The sequence below is a fragment of the Manis pentadactyla genome, chromosome 11 (genome assembly GCF_030020395.1).
Source record: "Manis pentadactyla isolate mManPen7 chromosome 11, mManPen7.hap1, whole genome shotgun sequence".
NCBI classification, from domain to species: Eukaryota; Metazoa; Chordata; class Mammalia; order Pholidota; family Manidae; genus Manis; species Manis pentadactyla.
Window position 1 is genome coordinate 22,117,109 of NC_080029.1, and position 19,713 is coordinate 22,136,821.

A 19,713-nucleotide genomic window follows, 5' to 3' on the forward strand; every position below is an offset into this window, starting at 1 on the left:
AAGGGCAATAAAACATCCACGTATGCAGAAGATTTCTCTCAGAACAGGGGTGGTGAGGTTCTAAGCCTCACCTCTGTTGATCCCCAATTTCTCACCTGATGACCCCCCTGCGACTGTGCCTGTCTTAGGTTGTTCCTCCCTTGAGGAATCTTACCCGTCTCTGGCTAACCAGTCATCTTCCGGGGCCATACAGGGAAATGTAAAGTTGGTAAGTGAGAGAGAAGCCTTATTGTTTGAAAAGGTTAGCTTTTTACTTCTTTGCGTATTTATGCCCTGTGGCTTGTATGCCCAGCATTTGTCTTGAGGTATCTTTACCACTTGGAAGAATTATGATACTCGGTAAATTCGACATGTGGCACGAGTTCTATTTAAAGGTTGTGATTAGGTAGGAAGAAGAAAAGCTATAGAAGTAGCAGGCGGAAGAAAACATGGGAAGATTGATTATTTCTTTGACATATATTCTTGTAGAGTAACTTCAGCATGTATAGGCTTTAAACTACTAATTAGATTGCGCACACACATTAACATAATAGGAGTATAGTTACATAACCAAAGCATACCTGTAATTACCAGCCATCTCTAGTGAAACCAAGAAAACCAGTTAGGCACCTTAGGCATTTGTGAAAACTTATCTATGATATGGTGGATATTGTCCAACTGAACTTGAACAGTCTGAGAGAAATCAGACAAATTAAAACAACCCATTCCTGGGGAATGTTCACATCTCTTATGTTCTTTTAACAGTAAATAGTCTGTAGTTGTAAGATTTTGGAGCGCTACAATTTGCACTTCTCCTAATACTTGGTTTAGTTCCAACAGTATAGATCCAGTCAAATCTGTTGTTTTACTGTATGCACAGGCCAGCTTAGATATCTCCTTCTTCATTCCCATGGCAAGTCCAGGAACCGGTGGGATGAGTGCATCTACACCTGTAGCAGTGCGTGGATCTTTGTTGGGGTTTTTTGATGATCATCTTCTGGCATGAGTCTTCCAGAGAGTGCTGATGTTGGAAGTTCTTTTTCATATTGTATCTTAGTTCATTTTCGGGGTAGCCCAATTAGGCTTTGATCCTCTGTATGAACACAAACAGACCCTTTGCCTACACTTTTATATGCCCTTTATACCCTTGTGTAGAACTCATTGGAGGTTACCACACAGAACTGCCCTTTTTTATGGTTTGTTTGTTTTTGTTATTGTTTTTGTTTTTTTTGTTTTTTTGTTTTTGGTATCACTAATCTACACTTACATGATGAATATTATGTTTACTAGGCTCTCCCCTATTCCAGGTCTCCCCTATAAACACCTTTACAGTCACTGTCCATCAGCATAGCAAAATGTTGTAGAATCACTACTTGCCTTCTCTGTGTTGTACAGCCCTCCCTTTTCTCCTACCCCCCCATACATGCTAATCTTAATACCCCCCTACTTCTCCCCACCCCTTATCCCTCCCTACCCACCCATCCTCCCCAGTCCCTTTCCCTTTGGTAACTGTTAGTCCATTCTTGAGTTCTGTGATTCTGCTGCTGTTTTGTTCCTTCAGTTTTTCCTTTGTTCTTATATTCCATAGATAAGTGAAATCATTTGGTATTTCTCTTTCTCCACTTGGCTTGTTTCACTGAGCATAATACCCTCCAGCTCCATCCATGTTGCTGCAAATGGTTGGATTTGCCCTTTTCTAATGGCTGAGTAGTATTCCATTGTGTATATGTACCACATCTTCTTTATCCATTCATCTATCGATAGACATTTAGGTTGCTTCCAATTCTTGGCTATTGTAAATAGTGCTGCGATAAACATAGGGGTGCACTGGTCTTTCTCATACTTGATTACTGCATTCTTAGGGTAAATTCCTAGGAGTGCAATTCCTGGGTCAAATGGTAAGTCTGTTTTGAGCATTTTGATGTACCTCCATACTGCTTTCCACAATGGTTGAACTAACTTACATTCCCACCAGCAGTGTAGGAGGGTTCCCCTTTCTCCACAGCCTCGCCAACATTTGTTGTTGTTTGTCTTTTGGATGGCAGCCATCCTTACTGGTGTGAGGTGATACCTCATTGTAGTTTTAATTTGCATTTCTCTGATAATTAACGATGTGGAGCATCTTTTCATGTGTCTGTTGGCCATCTGTATTTCTTTTTTGGAGAACTGTCTGTTCAGTTCCTCTGCCCATTTTTTAATTGGGTTATTTGTTTTTTGTTTGTTGAGGCGTGTGAGCTCTTTATATATTCTGGACGTCAAGCCTTTATCGGATGTGTCATTTTTAAATATATTCTCCCATACTGTAGGGATCCTTCTTGTTCTATTGATGGTGTCTTTTGCTGTACAGAAGCTTTTCAGCTTAATATAGTCCCACTTACTCATTTTTGCTGTTGTTTTCCTTGCCCGGGGAGATATGTTCAAGAAGAGGTCACTCATGTTTATGTCTAAGAGGTTTTTGCCTATGTTTTCTTCCAAGAGTTTAATGGTTTCATGACTTATATTCAGGTCTTTGGTCCATTTTGAGTTTACTTTTGTATATGGGGTTAGACAATGGTCCAGTTTCATTCTCCTACATGTAGCTGTCCAGTTTTGCCAGCACCATCTGTTGAAGAGACTGTCATTTCGCCTTGTGTGTCCATGGCTCCTTTATCAAATATTAATTGACCATATATGTCTGGGTTAATGTCTGGATTCTCTAGTCTGTTCCATTGATCTGTGGCTCTGCTCTTGTGGCAGTACCAAATTGTCTTGATTACTATGGCTTTATAGTAGAGCTTGAAGTTGGGGAGTGAGATCCCGCCTACTTTATTCTTCTTTCTCAGGATTGCTTTGGCTGTTCGGGGTCTTTGGTGTTTCCATATGAATTTTTGAATTATTTGTTCCAGTTCATTGAAGAATGTTGCTGGTAGTTTCATAGGGATTGCATCAAATCTGTATATTGCTTTGGGCAGGATGGCCATTTTGACGATATTAATTCTTCCTAGCCACGAGCATGGGATGAGTTTCCATCTGTTAGTATCCCCTTTAATTTCTCTTAAGAGTGACTTGTAGTTTTCAGAGTATAAGTCTTTCACTTCTTTGGTTAGGTTTATTCCTAGGTATTTTATTTTTTTTGATGCAATTGTGAATGGAGTTGTTTTCCTGATTTCTCTTTCTGTTGGTTCATTGTTAGTGTATAGGAAAGCCACAGATTTCTGTGTGTTAATTTTGTATCCTGCAACTTTGCTGTATTCCGATGTCAGTTCTAGTAGTTTTGGGGTGGAGTCTTTAGGGTTTTTTATGTACAGTATCATGTCATCTACAAATAGTGACAGTTTGACTTCTTCTTTACCAATCTGGACTCCTTGTATTTCTTTGTTTTGTCTGATTGCCATGGCTAGGACCTCCAGTACTATGTTAAATAACAGTGCAGAGAGTGGGCATCCCTGTCTAGTTCCCAATCTCAGAGGAAATGCTTTCAGCTTCTCACTGTTCAGTATAATGTTGGCTGTGGGTTTATCATAGATGGCCTTTATTATGTTGAGGTACTTGCCCTCTATTCCCAATTTGCTGAGAGTTTTTATCATGAATGGATGTTGAACTTTGTCAAATGCTTTTTCAGCATCTATGGAGATGATCATGTGGTTTTTGTCTTTCTTTTTGTTGATGTGGTGGATGATATTGATGGACTTTCGAATGTTGTACCGTCCTTGCATCCCTGGGATGAATCCCACTTGGTCATGGTGTATGATCCTTTTGATGTATTTTTGAATTCGGTTTGCTAGTATTTTGTTGAGTATTTTTGCATCTACGTTCATCAGGTATATTGGTCTGTAGTTTTCTTTTTTGGTGGGGTCTTTGCCTGGTTTTGGTATTAGGGTGATGTTAGCTTCATAGAATGAGTTTGGGAGTATCCCCTCCTCCTCTATTTTTTGGAAAACTTTAAGGAGAATGGGTATTATGTCTTCCCTGTATGTCTGAATAAATTCCGAGGTAAATCCATCTGGCCCAGGAGTTTTGTTCTTTGGTAGTTTTTTGATTACCACTTCAATTTCGTTGCTGGTAATTGATCTGTTTAGATTTTCTGTTTCTTTCTGGGTCAGTTTTGGAAGGTTGTATTTTTCTAGGAAGTTGTCCATTTCTCCTAGGTTTCCCAGCTTGTTGGCATATAGGTTTTCATAGTATTCTCTAATAATTCTTTGTATTTCTGTGGGGTCTATCGTGATTTTTCCTTTCTCGTTTCTGATCCTGTTGATTTGTGTTGACTCTCTTTTCTTCTTAATAAGTCTGGCTAGAGGCTTATCTATTTTGTTTATTTTCTCGAAGAGCCAGCTCTTGGTTTCATTGATTTTTGCTATTGTTTTATTCTTCTCAATTTTATTTATTTCTTCTCTGATCTTTATTATGTCCCTCCTTCTGCTGACCTTAGGCCTCATCTGTTCTTCTTTTTCCAATTTCTATAATTGCGACATTAGACCATTCATTTGGGATTGCTCTTCCTTTTTCAAATATGCTTGGATTGCTATATACTTTCGTCTTAGGACTGCTTTTGCTGTGTCCCACAGAAGTTGGGGCTTATTGTTGTTGTTGTCATTTGTTTCCATATATTGCTGGATCTCCATTTTGATTTGGTCATTGATCCATTGATTATTTAGGAGCGTGTTGTTAAGCCTCCATGTGTTTGTGAGACTTTTTGCTTTCTTTGTACAGTTTATTTCTAGTTTTATGCCTTTGTGGTCTGAGAAGTTGGTTGGTAGGATTTCAATCTTTTGGAATTTTCTGAGGCTCTTTTTGTGGCCTAGTATGTGGTCTATTCTGGAGAATGTTCCATGTGCACTTGAGAAGAATGTATATCCTGTTGCTTTTGGATGTTGAGTTCTATAGATGTCTATTAAGTCCATCTGCTCTACTGTGTTGTTCAGTGCTTCCGTGTCCTTACTTATTTTCTGCCCAGTGGATCTATCCTTTGGGGTGAGTGGTGTGTTGAAGTCTCCTAGAATGAATGCATTGCCATCTATATCCCACATTAGTTCTGTTAGTATTTGTTTCACATTTGCTGGTGCTCCTGTGTTGGGTTCATATGTATTTAGAATGGTTATATCCTCTTGTAGGATTGAGCCCTTTATCATTATGTAGTGTCGTTCTTTATCTCTTGTTACTTTCTTTGTTTTGAAGTCTATTTTGTCTGATATTAGTACTGCAACCCCTGCTTTCTTCTCGCTGTTGTTTGCTTGAAATATGTTTTTCCATCCCTTGACTTATAGTCTGTACATGTCTTTGGGTTTGAGGTGAGTTTCTTGTAAGCAGCATATACATGGGTCTTGCTTTTTTATCCATTCTATTATTCTGTGTCTTTTGATTGGTGCGTTCAGCCCTTTAACATTTAGGGTGACTATTGAAAGATATGTACTTATTGCCATTGCAGGCTTTAAATTCGTGGTTACCAAAGGTTCAATGTTAGCCTCTTTAGTATCTTACTGCCTAACTTAGCTCGCTTATTGAGCTGTTGTATACACTGTCTGGAGATTCTTTTCTTCTCTCCCTTCTTATTCCTCCTCCTCGATTCTTCATATGTTGGGTGTTTTGTGCTGTGCTTTTTCTAGGAGTGCTCCCATCTAGAGCAGTCCCTGTAAGATGTTCTGTAGAAGTGGTTTGTGGAAAGCAAATTCCCTCAGCTTTTGTTTGTCTGGGAATTTTTTAATCCCACCGTCATATTTGAATGATGGTCATGCTGGTTACAGTATCCTTGGTTCAAGGCCCTTCTGTTTCATTGTATTAAGTATATCATGCCATTCTCTTCTGGCCTGTAGGGTTACTGTCGAGAAATCTGATGTTAGCCTGATGGGTTTTCCTTTATAGGTGACCTTTTTCTCTCTAGCTGTCTTTAAAGCTCTTTCCTTGTCCTTGAACTTTGCCATTTTAATTATTATGTGTCTTGGTGTTGTCCTCCTTGGATCCTTTCTGTTGGGGGTTCTGTGTATTTCCGTGGTGTGTTCGATTATTTCCTCCCCCAGTTTGGGGAAGTTTTCAGCAATTATTTCTTCCAAGATACTTTCCATCCCTTTTCCTATCACTTCTTCTTCTGGTACCCCTATAATGCGGATATTGTTCCTTTTGGATTGGTCACACAGTTCTCTTAACATTGTTTCATTCCTGGAGATCCTTTTATCTCTCTCTATGTCAGCTTCTATGCGTTCCTGTTCTCTGGTTTCAATTCCATCAGTGGCCTCTTACATCCTATCCATTCTGCTTATAAACCCTTCCAGAGTTTGTTTCATTTCTGCGATCTCCTTTCTGGCATCTGTGATCTCCCTCCGTACTTCATCCCATATCTCTTGTGTATTTCTCTGCATCTCTGTCAGCATGTTTATGATTTTTATTTTGAATTCTTTTTCAGGAAGACTGGTTAGGTCTGTCTCCTTCTCTGGTGTTGTCTCTGTGATCTTTGTCTGCCTGTAGTTTTGCCTTTTCATGGTGATAGGAATAGTTTGCAGAGCTGGGACGAGTGACGGCTGGAAGAACTTCCCTTCTTGTTGGTTTGTGGCCCTCCTCTCCTGTGAGAACAGCGACCTCTAGTGGCTTGTGCTGGGCAGCTGCACGCAGACAGGGTTTCTGCTTCCTGCCCGGCTGCTATGGAGTTAATCTCCGCTGTTGCTGTGGGCGTGGCCTGGCTCGGGCAGCTGCTCCAAAGTGGTGGAGTCGCGTTGGAGCGGGAGCAGCCTGGAGGCTATTTATCTCTGTAAGGGGCCTCCCTTCTCCCTGCAGCCCATGGGTTAGGGTGCCCAGAGTTCCCCCGATTCCCTACCTCTGGATTAAGTGTCCTGCCCTGCCCCTTTAAGACTTCCAAAAAGCACCCGCCAAAACAAAAGAACGACCACCAAAAAAAAAAAAAAAAAAGTTTTTTAATTAAAAAAAAAAAGGTGGCCGCTCGTTTTTCTTTATTCTCCGGCGCCAGCCTCAGGCTTCTGCTCACCGGTCTTGCTGCCCTGTTTCCCTAGTATTGGGGTCCCTATCCCTTTAAGACTTCCAAAAAGCGCTCGCCAAAACAAAACAGCAAAAAAAAAAAAAAAAATGGGCGCTCGCTTTTCTGGTGTCCTCCATCACCAGGCCACCGGTGCCCGCTCACTGTTCTTGCTTCCCTGTTTCCCTAGTATTGGGGTCCCTATCCCTTTAAGACTTCCAAGAAGCGCTCGCCAAACAAAGCAGAAAAAAAAAAAAATTGGTCGCGCGCTTTTCTTATGTCCTCCGGCGCCCGCCCTCCGGTGCCTGCTCACTGTTCTTGCTGCCCTGTTTTCCTAGTATCCAGGGCCCCCTGGGCATGTACTGCGTCTGTTCCCGGATGGCTGGGGCTGGGTGTTCGGCAGTCCTGGGCTCCGTCTCCCTCCCGCTCTGCCTATTCTTCTCCCGCCGGGAGCTGGGGGGAGGGGCGCTCGGCTCCCGCGGGGCCGCGGCTTGTATCTTACCCCCTTCACGAGGCGCTGGGTTCTCTCAGGTGCTGATGTGGTCTGGATATTGTCCTGTGTCCTCTGGTCTTTATTCTAGGAAGTGTTGTCTTTGTTATATTTTCATAGATACATGTGGTTTTGGGAGGAGATTTCCGCTGCTCTACTCACGCTGCCATCTTCTGCCCCTCTCAAAATAGGGATACTTTTATTTCTTTGCTTCTGATCTGCAAATACCATGATGAATAAAAATTGTGAGAGAGAGCTCTCTTGACTTATTTCTGATCTTAATCTGAAAATATCCCATCTTTCACTACTAATTATAATATTAATTGTAGGTTTTTTATAGATGCTCTTTATCAAGTTGAGGAAGTTCCCTTCTGTTCCTTTTTCTCTGAGTTTTTTTTTTTATCATGAAAGTGTGATGAATTTTATCAAGTAGTTTTTTAATGTAATAGTTGATATGATTTCTCTTCTTTAACCTGTTAAGATAATTTTTTTGAATATTGAACCAACCTTGCATCCCTACAATATACCCAACTTTGTCATGATATCTAATTGTTTGATATAATGTTGTTATATTTGCTATTATTTTGTTAGGCATTTTTATATCTATATTTAGGAGGGAGCTGCAGTCTTCTTTTTTTTAACTGTTTGTGTGTTTTTGGTAGCAGGGTGACAGTAGTTTGCTAAAATAAATTGGTGTATATTCCCTTCTCTGTTTTCTGAAACAGATTGTGTAAAATTAGTACCAATTCTTCTTGAAACATTTGGTAGAGTTCAACAGTGAAACCTTCTGGCTTGGAGGCTTCTCTTCTGGGAGTTTTAAATGAAGTTCCAATTTCCTTACTAGATAAAGGCTATCCTAATTATGTATTTCATATTGAGTAAGTTATGGCACTTTGCACTTTTTAAAGAAGTGGTCCATTTCATCTGTTGTCAAATTTATATATGAAGAGTTGCTCAGTCTTCCCTTAATATCTTTTTGGTATTTGCAGGATCTGTAGTGTTATCCCCTGTTTCATTCCTGATAATAGTAATTTCTCAGCCTCTCCTTCTCTCTCCCACTTTCTTTTCCTCCCCCACTCCTTCTTTCTCTTTCTCTCTCTCTCTCTGTTTCTCTGTCTTTGGTCAATCTTGCTAAAGGTTTGTCAATTTTATTGAACAATGTAAGAAGCCTACTCTGTTTCATCGATTTTTCTCTATTATTTTCCTGTTCTCAATTTCACTGGCATCTGTTGTTACCTTTTTCCTTCTTTTCACTAGTTGAGATTTATTTTGTTCTTGTTTTTTGGGTTTGAGAAGCAGGAGCAAAGAGTATTCATTCAAGACTTCTCTCCTTCCTAAAGCACGCATGCTCTTAGTGCTGTAGATTTCCCTCTCAGTGCTGCTGTGGTTGTGTCCCACAGTCTCTGAAATGTTGGCCTTTCATGTTTATTCAGTTCATGATTTTTTTTTTTATCTCCCTTGAGGCAGTCTCTTTGGCCTATGGATTATTTAGTAGTGTTTAGCTTCCAAGTCTTGAGAGGTTTCCCTGTTATATTTATGATTATGTATATCCTTGCTAAATGTCTCTGTATAAGCTTGATGATCTTCTGTCTAGTTGTACTTTCAGTTGTTAAGAGAAGCATGTCAATGTCTCCAACTCTAATTTTGAATTTTTCTATTTTCCTTCACATATTTTACTTCTTTGTTGTTTAGTATATACATATATAGGACAGATATATATATATATATAGAACACATATATATGTGTCTTTGGTATATTAGCCCTTTTATCGCTATATAATGCCCCTCTCTGTGGTAATATTCTTTGCTCTGAAACCTACTTTATCTCCTATCACTATAATCATTCCTGATTTTTTTTCATTCGTGTTTGCATGGTGTTTTTTTTTTTTAACATTTATCCTACCTATTTAATTATATTTGAGGTGAGTTTCTTATAGACAGCTTATAGCAGGGTCCATGGGTCATGTCATGGTTTAATGCAGAGTGGTCAGTAATCCAGTCTGCCACTCTCTCTCTTTTAATTGGTGTATTCAGTCCATTTTCATATAATGTAATTATTCTTATGTTAGGAATTAAGTCTGCCATTTGTGTTTTTGTGGTTTCTGTGTTTTTTATGCCTTCTTGGGGGTTATTTGAGCATTTTTTAGAATTCCATTTTGATTCATCAGTTGTGTTTTTGAGTACATCTCTTCATATAGCCTTTTGAGTGGTTGCTCTAACCATTGCATTATATGTACATAGATATCACAGGCTACTGGTATGGCCGTTACACCAGACTGAAGTGTAGAAACCTTTCTAACCTTTGTGTTCTTTTGCTCTTCCTCTTTATAATATACTGTGTTAAATATTTCCTCTGTATCCATTTAAAACCACATCAGATAGTGTTAATTTTTTTTCTTCAAACATCAAATATAATTGTAAAAGGGAAATTTATTGGATTTATCCATATTTTATATTGCTGTGTTTATTTTTTCTTCCTGATATTCTAAGGTTTTTTTCTTTTATTGTTTCTTCTCTTTTTGAGAACTGTCTTAATTCGTATTTTTTTTAGTGTAGGTTTGCTGGCAGTAAGTTATCTTAATTTTTCCTCCTGAGAATATATTGACTTTACCTTAATTCCAGAAGGATATTTTTACTGCATACAAGATTATGAGTTCTCAGTTCTTTTCTTTCTTTCAGTATTTAAAAAAAATGTGTTATGGTTTCCATGGTTTCTAATGAGAATTCACTAACATTCTAATTATTTTCTCCATGTAAGTAAGGTATTATGAGAGAGAAAAATCTGCTTTCAAAATTTGTTCTTCATGTTTGGTTTTTAGAATTTTGTTTATGATGTATTTAGAGTAAGTAGATCTAGGGTAGACTCATGAATCTAGAAGTCCTAGAAAGCCTAGATCTGTTTTAGTAGTAAGTGCTTCAGGAATCCGGCAAAAAATTCACAGCTTTTGTTAAACAGAAGATGATAAAAGAACAAGTCAAATACTGTGGACTTCTATAGGCCCCAAAATACATACCCACTTGCACCTTATGAGTCTAAAACTAGAATAAACTACAAGATGAAAGTGATATTTACAATAGATCATACATTTCTCTTGCTCATTTTGCTAATTGTCACATGTAGTCCTTTTGAACAAGACAGCCCTCAGACCAATTTAGGTCAGTCACTTGTTTCCTAATGAATATGTTCCCACTTTTCTCTGCTGTTCTTGTTTAGTGACAAAAATCTTAGTTAACTGAGTCAGAACTTTCATTCTATATCTTGATGCTTCTCCGTGCCAAAGCCAAGAGTGAGAAAGAATCAGGTAAATTATTTTTCTGTTTCTGTAGTGTAGCTGTTTAGTGGAAAAAAGGCTTTAAATCTCTAAAGTTGTCAAGATGGAAAGTTTCACCAAAAACTTTCACCAGATACTGACATCAAATAAAACATGGGTACCTGTATTTGGATGTTTTACCACATACCCAAGACAGACAGTGGATTATAGGCTTTTCAGTTTTGGACCATTTGGGCTCCATCTGTTGCCCAGTATGTTGTTTCAGTGTCTGAGACAAACCACAGAGGATAGCCGTACTTTTTGGATGTTGTTCTTCATTTTAATCTGTGTGTTTTCTGTGGTTAGGCCTGATGAGAAAACTCTTAACTCATTGTGGTATATCCAGATATGTACCAGTGGGTGGCAGTAGGTATGGCAGAGTTCTAAATAATGTAGTCACTAATCATAGATGGAGTCTAACAGCAGTATATGAGAGCTTTTTTTACTTGTTTTAAAATGCAACTGATTATCTTTTACACATATTACTGATTCTAACAGACTTACTGAAGTGTAATTATTTTTAGATAATAATATATATATATACACACACACATATGTATAATTCTTACTGTGTACCAGACACTATTTTAAATGTTTTACATACATTGATTTAAAATCAATGCATTTGATTGTTTTTGAGGAATCTTGGCCAATGTAGAGTCATATTGTTATTCATTTATGCTGTTTATCTTTGCTAGCGTAATGAGATAGGAAAAAGATTTACTGACAAATGTTATATTAAGCTGACGAACTATTCAGCTGTCATTCATTTAATCAGATTTTTCTGTTGTTTAATTTTGTGGGATATTCTGTACGTTGTATGTCAGATACATCTACTGAAACAACTGCCTTGCCAGGTGTTCAGCTGTAGCTTTTGACGTCATCCTCAGAGTTGAGGGATTTTTTTTACGGACAGCCATTAACTGTAGGTCTTCTCAGAGACTGTTGGTGTTATACAAGTGCTTCAGTGATGGTCCCTATAGGTTTGGGGAGGCACTGAAAAATGTGTAGGCACTTATGGTGGAATCTGGAATAGTATATTATTTCAATACAAATCTGAAATGCAAAGGAGGGTGGTCAGTGTTTTATGAAAAAAAATATTGGACCCTGGTATAGTTCACAAGGTCTGGGGTCAGGTTTATGTTCTTCTATTTACCAGCTGTGTGACATTGACAGAGGCTTTTATTCTCTCAGAGGTCAGTCCACGTCTGTAAAATCTGAGGATATTGGGTTAGATCAGTGGGCTTCAATCAGCACAATTTGGAGCTTTATAGCTCCACCGTGGCACCACAGGGAATAACCTTAGAACAGGAAGCAAGTCTGCTAGGCTGGCCACAGGCCCTCCACATCAGCGTCCACCTAAGCAGCTTCCTTTCACTTTTAAGATGATTTATTTGTGATACACACTTGAAAGTATGTATGACTGTTCATAAGACAGAATCCTATTTCTTTTAAAAAAAACAAAAAGTGTGTATGTCAGGGAAGCCTGGAAGTAGATCACTTCAATGGTCCCTTCTGTCCCTAAAATGCCAATGATTCTAATAACTGGAGAGCCAAAGAAGAAAAAGAGACATTGACATTTGTATTCAGCATGCAGCCAGTGTCTTGAGTTTCTAGTATACAACTGTGGGAGGCTAGCTCCATCATATATGACCTCTTTAAGGGTTGTAGTACACTGTTTCATTTAGTTATTTTCACTATATCACAACTGCCACCCACAAAGAGGAATGGCACACATTTACTTTTTTAAAAGACCGAATTCTTTGGAGAATTGACACGATCTACTGTTTTATGTAAATGTCAGGCCATATAGAGTAACACTGAACAGGAGCACTGAATTACTAAGTGAAGTACAGGAACCAGGAACGGAATGCTTTTCTCTAAACTGCAGTCATTCATTAACCGTATTCTGCGGCAATGCTAGTCTGTCATAAATGTTATATGTTATATGTTGTTATAAATGTTGCTGTGTCAGAAGCCCTTGTGTCTATAACTTTCTCTCCCATACCAGGTAGGCTGAGTTATGATATGCATGAGATATTTTGTAGTAAAGGTTAAAGGGAAAACTTCATTTCTAAACTTGATCTCCAGTCTTTCTGTGAAGGGTCAAGTTGCTAGATGGATGTGTTGCTCATATACACCTGGATATAATTCCCCTTTTAAAAGCAAATAAACAAACAACCTATCTGCTCCCTTGGCTACCAAGAACCAAATAAACATAAAAAAGTATAAAACATCCTTAAACAGCCAGCCCACTAGTTGCAAAGACTGTGAAGGAAGTTGTCCAAGATTGTCTTAGCCAAAAACATGGTCATGATATATTACCCTGAGTATGCCAGAGAAATGCAAAGTGGAAAAAAAGAAAACAAAACAAAACAACTGGATTCTTCAATTCTCATCCATCATGTCCTGTTTTTTTAATTGGGATTTTAACCCCCTCTAATGACTATATGTCATAATGAGTTAGTATCAGCTTATTTAAAGAGTTGGAGTCAATCCAAGGAAAATACACAGGACTGCTTCCCTTTCCACCAAAAAAAAAAAAAAAAATCATTCATTAACTAATGTTGATGGAAGCACATTTAGCCACAGCAATTTGCATGGCAGTTGAATTGCTGTTTGTATTGAACAGCAAACCAGAGAATAATAAAGCAAAACACAAAACATGCCAGTTGTGAGCAAGGGAGCAGAGCAGCCCTTCAGCCTTTTCCATGCTGATCATTTGTTCTAAAGCTGGTCAGAGCAAATAACAACTAGATTGCACATTTTAATGAGGTGCACTAATCACATTCAGTTGTCACAGCATTATGTCACTTCAAACCATCCAGAAGCCTCACTTATATTCTCTCAACTTGTGTGTGTTTGCAGTGAAGTAGTCGCTTCTCAGTGATGCCCAGTAGCCATATTTTAACAGCACAGGTTAATAACCCTATTTATCATGCTAACTGCACGTACTTGAACAACACACCTAACAAGTAAGCAATTGCATAGAGGAGTGATGTAGGCAGAAAAGACAATTTGGGGGATCCAAGCTGAATAAAGGTAGAGAGGCAGTACTTAAGGAGGACATGGATATAAAGTCATTGAAGTCCTAGTTGTTGACATCAGAGAACTCCTAAAGGAAGTCAGAGGAATACAAATGTGTGCATTTAAAAAAGTAACAGTATAGAAAAGGGTACAGTTAAGCACTGAATGGTACAAGTGAGAGCATAATATGATATATAGGGCAGGAAGACAGGAGAGCAAGTCTCTGGTGTGGCTCTAGTTCGGTAAAGGTACTAGGTAACTAGGTAATCTCAGTCCAATCATTTGCCTTCTTTGAGCTTCATGTCTTCATCTATTTATTGTAGAATGAAACACTTCACTGTGGAATAGAAAGTTCTTGCCAACTCAAGGTTTTCCAGGTTTGTGAATAAAAGTAGGAGTCTTCAATACAACACATCCCAAGACTTAAAAATGACAGCAATCTGACTAAAGCTAATTTAAGTAAAAGCAAAAAAAAGAAGTGTCGAAATTCCAGGAGTTATGTGGGTTTCAGGCAAGGGTGGATCTTGTCTCAACCAATTCTTTGCCTATGTAGGTTTTTCTTTCCTCTTTGCCAGCTTCATTGTTGTACAGGCTCCTTCACCGTAGTAGAAAATACAGCCTTAGCAGCACCCGGCTAGTGTAAGCTTGTGGTTTCAGAAGAGGGGGGAGATTCTCTCCTGGTATCCATGTTAGTGCCTGAAAAAAGGATTCCTGCTGATGTTGCTTAGCTTTTATGCTCAGGGAGGTAAGTGGGCTGACCTGCCAGCCTGGGTCATGACCTGCTTTTGTGGCAGGAGAGGTTAGTTAGGCCTCTTGCTGAAGGTTTGCACAGTAATCCCATGAGGAGAGGAACAGGAAGTTCTCAAAGGAAAGGGATGTGGCACAGAGAACAAAACAGAAGCAGGTGTCCACTTATCCTCAATATAAACTGGGATGAGGGCTGTTTGTGGGGAGTTGGGAAGAAGGGGGACAGAGAGGAGGTCTACATTTTGAATGCAACTGTAGCAGTTCCTTTGCAGTTTTTTTGCTTGGCTGTCCAAAAGCAAACGCTGCAGTTGGTGTCCACTTTGTTGGGTGAGTGGCATGACCTTTATGCATTTGGAGAAAACTGACAACCTAATTTTTAAATTTCAGTAATTCTGTGAAGTTCTGCTGGTAGACCGATCTTCTTTACATCTTTGTTTTATCAAATGTCTGAGTTGAGTTTGGCAATTTAAGTAATCCAGTGCTGATTATTTATCCCCTAAATTTTAGCTGAGGAGTTCGGTATTTGCCATACCAGGTTGACTCTTGAAGAACAAGATCAGTTTTCTTTAGTGGTTGATGGACCCACTATCCATCACTACAGGTCCACTGTACCTTTAGAAAGTGCAATTAATTACCATAGGCCCAGCTCTGAGAACCTCCTAATATCCAGAAGTAATGGAGCAAAATGGTCAGGTCCATACAGGGGCACAGTAGTGGTCTTATATCCCATAAATACTGAAGAGAGTTGTGCTGAAGACACAATTTCCTGAAACCAGTTGGAGTAGGTATCTGTTATTTTGGCCTGATATCCACCCCTCCTTCTTCTGTTAACAGTACCCTGATTTTGCTTTTGGAAACTATCCTTTCTGTTCTTTGTTTAGTCCTTCTGGGATTATCAGTGAAAGTGCTCTATTCTTTCCCCTTGCCAAGCAGTAGGCAGGAGATCTAAGCTAGGCTCATTAGCTCTTCCTGTTACGGAATTTCATCTTGAGTGCAGTGACAAAAAGATTAGAAACACCCAGGATAAAGTGCCCATTAGTTTATGCCACTCACATCCCTACCCACCCAGGCCAATTGTTATTATCTCCAGAGTCTGAATTCTCTTTTTCCATGTATCTGTTAGCTACTCTTACATCCTTCTGAGTACTGGATAACCAAAGCATCCTCAAATTCCATGTATGTAGGTCATGATTCTGTGAATTGGAGTTGGCACGAGGCTCAGCTAGGCAGTTCGTTCTCAACTGGGGCTCTTATCTGAGTCATCTGCAGTAATTTTCAGGTCAGCTGAACAGCTATGCTTCTGAGCAGTTAGAGCAACCCTTCAGGGTGTCAGAGGTGGGAAGAATCTTGGGCCATGTGGTCTTGTCACCTAGCAGGCTGTCCTGGACTTCATATGGCAGTAACAGAGTTCCAAATTGGTAAGTGAAAATGCCCAAGTCTTCTTGAACCTGCAACACTGATTGGCACAGAGCTGCTTCTGCTGTATTCTATTTAGCAAATCAAGTCAGGAGACCAGGCCAGACACAAGATGCATGCGAACTCTTGATATTTTAGCTGCAATGTTACAATGCAGATGAGTAAGGATGCAGGAAGAGGAATGATTAAAGGTGCTTTAATCTACCACACCCCAAGTCAGTTTTTACTGTATAGCTAAAGAAACTGATGTGTCAACCAAGAGCCCCTTAAAAATGCAACCTAATACATTGACATACTCCTTTCACTTCATTGATGGAACTCTGAGTACAGAAGGTTTGGAACCAGTCAGCTCCTCTATGGGATACAGAGCAAAAATTCCCTCTTATGCTTAATCCCAGTACATTACATCTTGAAGGGGTTGCTTGCCACTCTGTTGCTCTCTTAGCCATGAGGTCTTACCAGCAATTACATCATCTGCCAGGTCTCCTGAAGTATTAATATATTGCCTGCTCAGATTTGACAAGTTATGACAGTGTGACTTGGTTACCTGCTATGTTATTGCTTCCTGCTACACCTAGCATAGCACTTCCTAAAAACATTTACATTTGTCTTTCTGGGAAATACATATACATACACACACACACACACACACACACACACACACACACACATATATGTGTGTATGTATATATGTATATATATATATGTATAACTTCTGTAAATTCTATTTTCCTTTATGCAGCACAGTCTCTAAGGCAAATACTAATATTAATGTGCGCTGCTGTAGGTGTTTCTTGCCTGTTTCCATCCAAGTTCTGACTCAGCCCACCCTTCTTTAGGTTTGTGAGATCTAATAAGATCATAGCACAGGATGGTGTAGCTGTAGGCAGAAAATTCTGCTTGCCAAATATATTTTCCTTTATAGCAAGTTCATAAATTAGTTTAGGGCATTGAGATACCATGGCTACATGCATGCATTTAGACAGAACTCTCTTCAGTTGACTGCCTTCCCTTCCAGCCACAAATGTCTCTGAGATGATGCCAAACTCTTGGCCAGAGGTAGCTTCATTGCATCCCACCCTCTCAGTGTGAAATGATAGTTAACAGGACTTTACAGCTAAGGTGGTGTTCTACTTCCATTAATAATACCCTTTGTTCCAGGATGTTTTAATTTGGTTATAAAAATTGACTCTGGAGGTGGAACTTGGCTTGAGAGTGTATTTTAAGAGCAAAGGGTTTGTTTCTAATTTTTTTTCCAATAGAAAAAATTTTCTTATTTTAAAATTCTGCATTCCTTTAGAGTTGTATAAGCACTGGGCCAAATTCTTAAAATATTGGTATGATTTTGGATTTCTAATTGAGTTGGTCTTATTCTCTGGTCTCTCCACCAGAGCTAGGACCTCCCAGGGCTTCTCAGCTGGGTTAGGCTTGGCAAGGTCCAGAGTCTGCACTTCTCATCCGTTGGGATCAGAAGGCAACTCTTTTACTTTTCTCCTCACCCTTAAACATCAAATTATCTTTCCAGGCAACAATTACTGGAAACAAAGTTACTGACTGAACTGGGTTTGACAGTAAGAGGCAACCCATTTTTACATTGTATTTTGATGGGTATTTTACTTTCTTATTGTAGATCTGCTGGAGGAGACCCACAGAAAAGATGAAGAAATGGAATCTTTGCAGGTACAGTAAATTCTCCAGTAAGGTGTATATCCTTGGGATAAAAACATGTGCTTTTATTCTGTTAGCCTTTATCATTATCACATCCAGACTACTATGGCAAATGGAATAAAAAATACACCAGAATGTTGCAGCCTAAGTTGGAATGTGCTTCCTATCAGAAGTTCTTAAGAGCATTTGTAATCTCTTAAAGCAGGATATCAACTCAGCATCTGTGCTGCTCTTGAAAGAAACATTTATTCCTTGGTATAGCTTAATAGGAACTACAGCATTAGGGAACAAAAGAAAGTCTTTGCAAAGTCATTTTCCCAAACACATGGCTGATGAATGAAGATGAATTCATGGAATCTACAGTTTCAAGTGAAAGTCAAAAGTACTCTTACTCCATGAATGTCATCTACCAATGATCAACCAAGACTACTCACACATATATAGAGCTAAAGACTTACCTCATATGCCTGTCACTTCACTATGAGTTTATATACATTCCTGGAACTGGAAAACTATGTTAGAAAGATTGCAGTAGAATTTTAATTGACATTTCTGTGGTATGTGCAAGTGATGCTAACTTAGTGTCTGAGAGAAGTTCTCTCTTCCTTTTACATTGGGCTAACTTACAAATGGGTAACTAAGTGTCCGTCTTTATTAGGGGAAACATGATCAGTTATACTCCCATGACAGAACCAGTTCACTTAGTATCACATTGGTGATTAAGAAGAGTAAATATTTCGGACATTTAGAGTTCTTTCTGGGCCCAGAGCTGCAATGGGGGATTGCAGCATATTATAATGGGCCAGTTTGTGCTTTAGGGGTAAAGATGTTTGCTTCTGGAGAATAAAGGATGTGTCAATCAAAGACCAAAGAGCAAGGGAAATGTTCTATAATTGGGATTCTTCTATTGAATGGTGTATCCCTTAAGAAGAAATTGTATAATTGATCTGAAAATGATGAATAAGAATATAGTTCTCTATACTTAATAAAAATGGCATGTGCTACAGAGAAGACAAGTAGTGACTCTGTGGCATCTTACTACACTGATGGACAGTGATTGCAATGGGGTATTGCGGGGAAAACTTGATAATATGGGTGAATGTAGTAACCACAGTGTTGCTCATGTGAAACCTTCATAAGATTGTATATCAATGATACCTTAATAAAAAAAATGACATGTGCTAGCCACAATTTTGTACAGATTAAATTCCTTTAACATCTTGAGCTTGAGCTATGTTCAGATATAAAAAGAGAGAACCCTGATTGGTCCATTCTGTGGCGAAAAAAAAAATCTCAAGTATATACTCACCCTTTTTATCTCTGAGAAATTAATATCAGAGTTATAAAAAGCAAAGCTTCTGCATACACTACATGTATATATTGAGAAGGTAAAAAAGGCTTTTGAAGCACTTTGGTTATGGCCTGTGTTTGCTGTTGGTCCAGAATACCACATATAAACATATTTATTGAGTATTTGGTATATCTGGCCTTTTGAAATGGCAGAACAAACCTTTTTGAATTTACTTTTCTCACAATATGAATGTTGGAACCAGGAATCCTGTTGAATTTAGTAGCCTATGGTTCTTCTCAAATATTTATTAAGTACTGGCAGCATTTTCTACCAAAATGTCCACTGAGTACAATATATTGTGCCAGTCAACTAACTGTGGATATTTGTGGTTGTAGAGTATCCAGTGTGATGTCCCACAGTAGAGGAGTTCAGTGCTGGCACTTAAAAGTGGCCATTAGTGCCAAGTACTAATCACACTCCACCAAGAGCAAGGAAGGAACTGGCATTGCTAAGAGTGCACGAGAGTGCGGAGACACATCCCAGAAAGCCTTTGATTTTAAGACTAGAGGAATATTCACTGAAAAGTGCCTATATTCCTGAGTTTTCTATATTCAAATGTAAATATACAGATGATAGTCTTGAGAATACTATTAAAGTATATAGGTTGAAGTTCCTACAATCACACTTTTTGAGGAGAAAAAGACAAAATAGTCTCCAAAAAATGATAGCAGTAAGCACTGGAGGTTGACAACATTGAGTTTCAAGTTCTGGCTCTGCCTCTGATTCATTGGGTAACCTTGAATAACTCAATTAACTTTGCTTTGCATATTTTCTCATCTACAAT

General features: G+C 38.8%; 1 protein-coding gene across 5 annotated transcripts in view; it reads left to right on the forward strand.

Annotated features, from left to right (window-relative positions):
• The window catches only part of CEP128 (centrosomal protein 128), a 416,809-nt gene that overhangs the window by 326,955 nt on the left and 70,141 nt on the right, over positions 1–19,713 (forward strand). For all 5 annotated transcript variants that reach the window (XM_036882239.2, XM_057488248.1, XM_057488246.1 and 2 more), the window contains one exon: positions 17,541–17,590. In XM_036882239.2, coding sequence (XP_036738134.2) covers positions 17,541–17,590 — 50 coding nt within the window. The remainder of the gene's footprint in view (positions 1–17,540; positions 17,591–19,713) is intronic.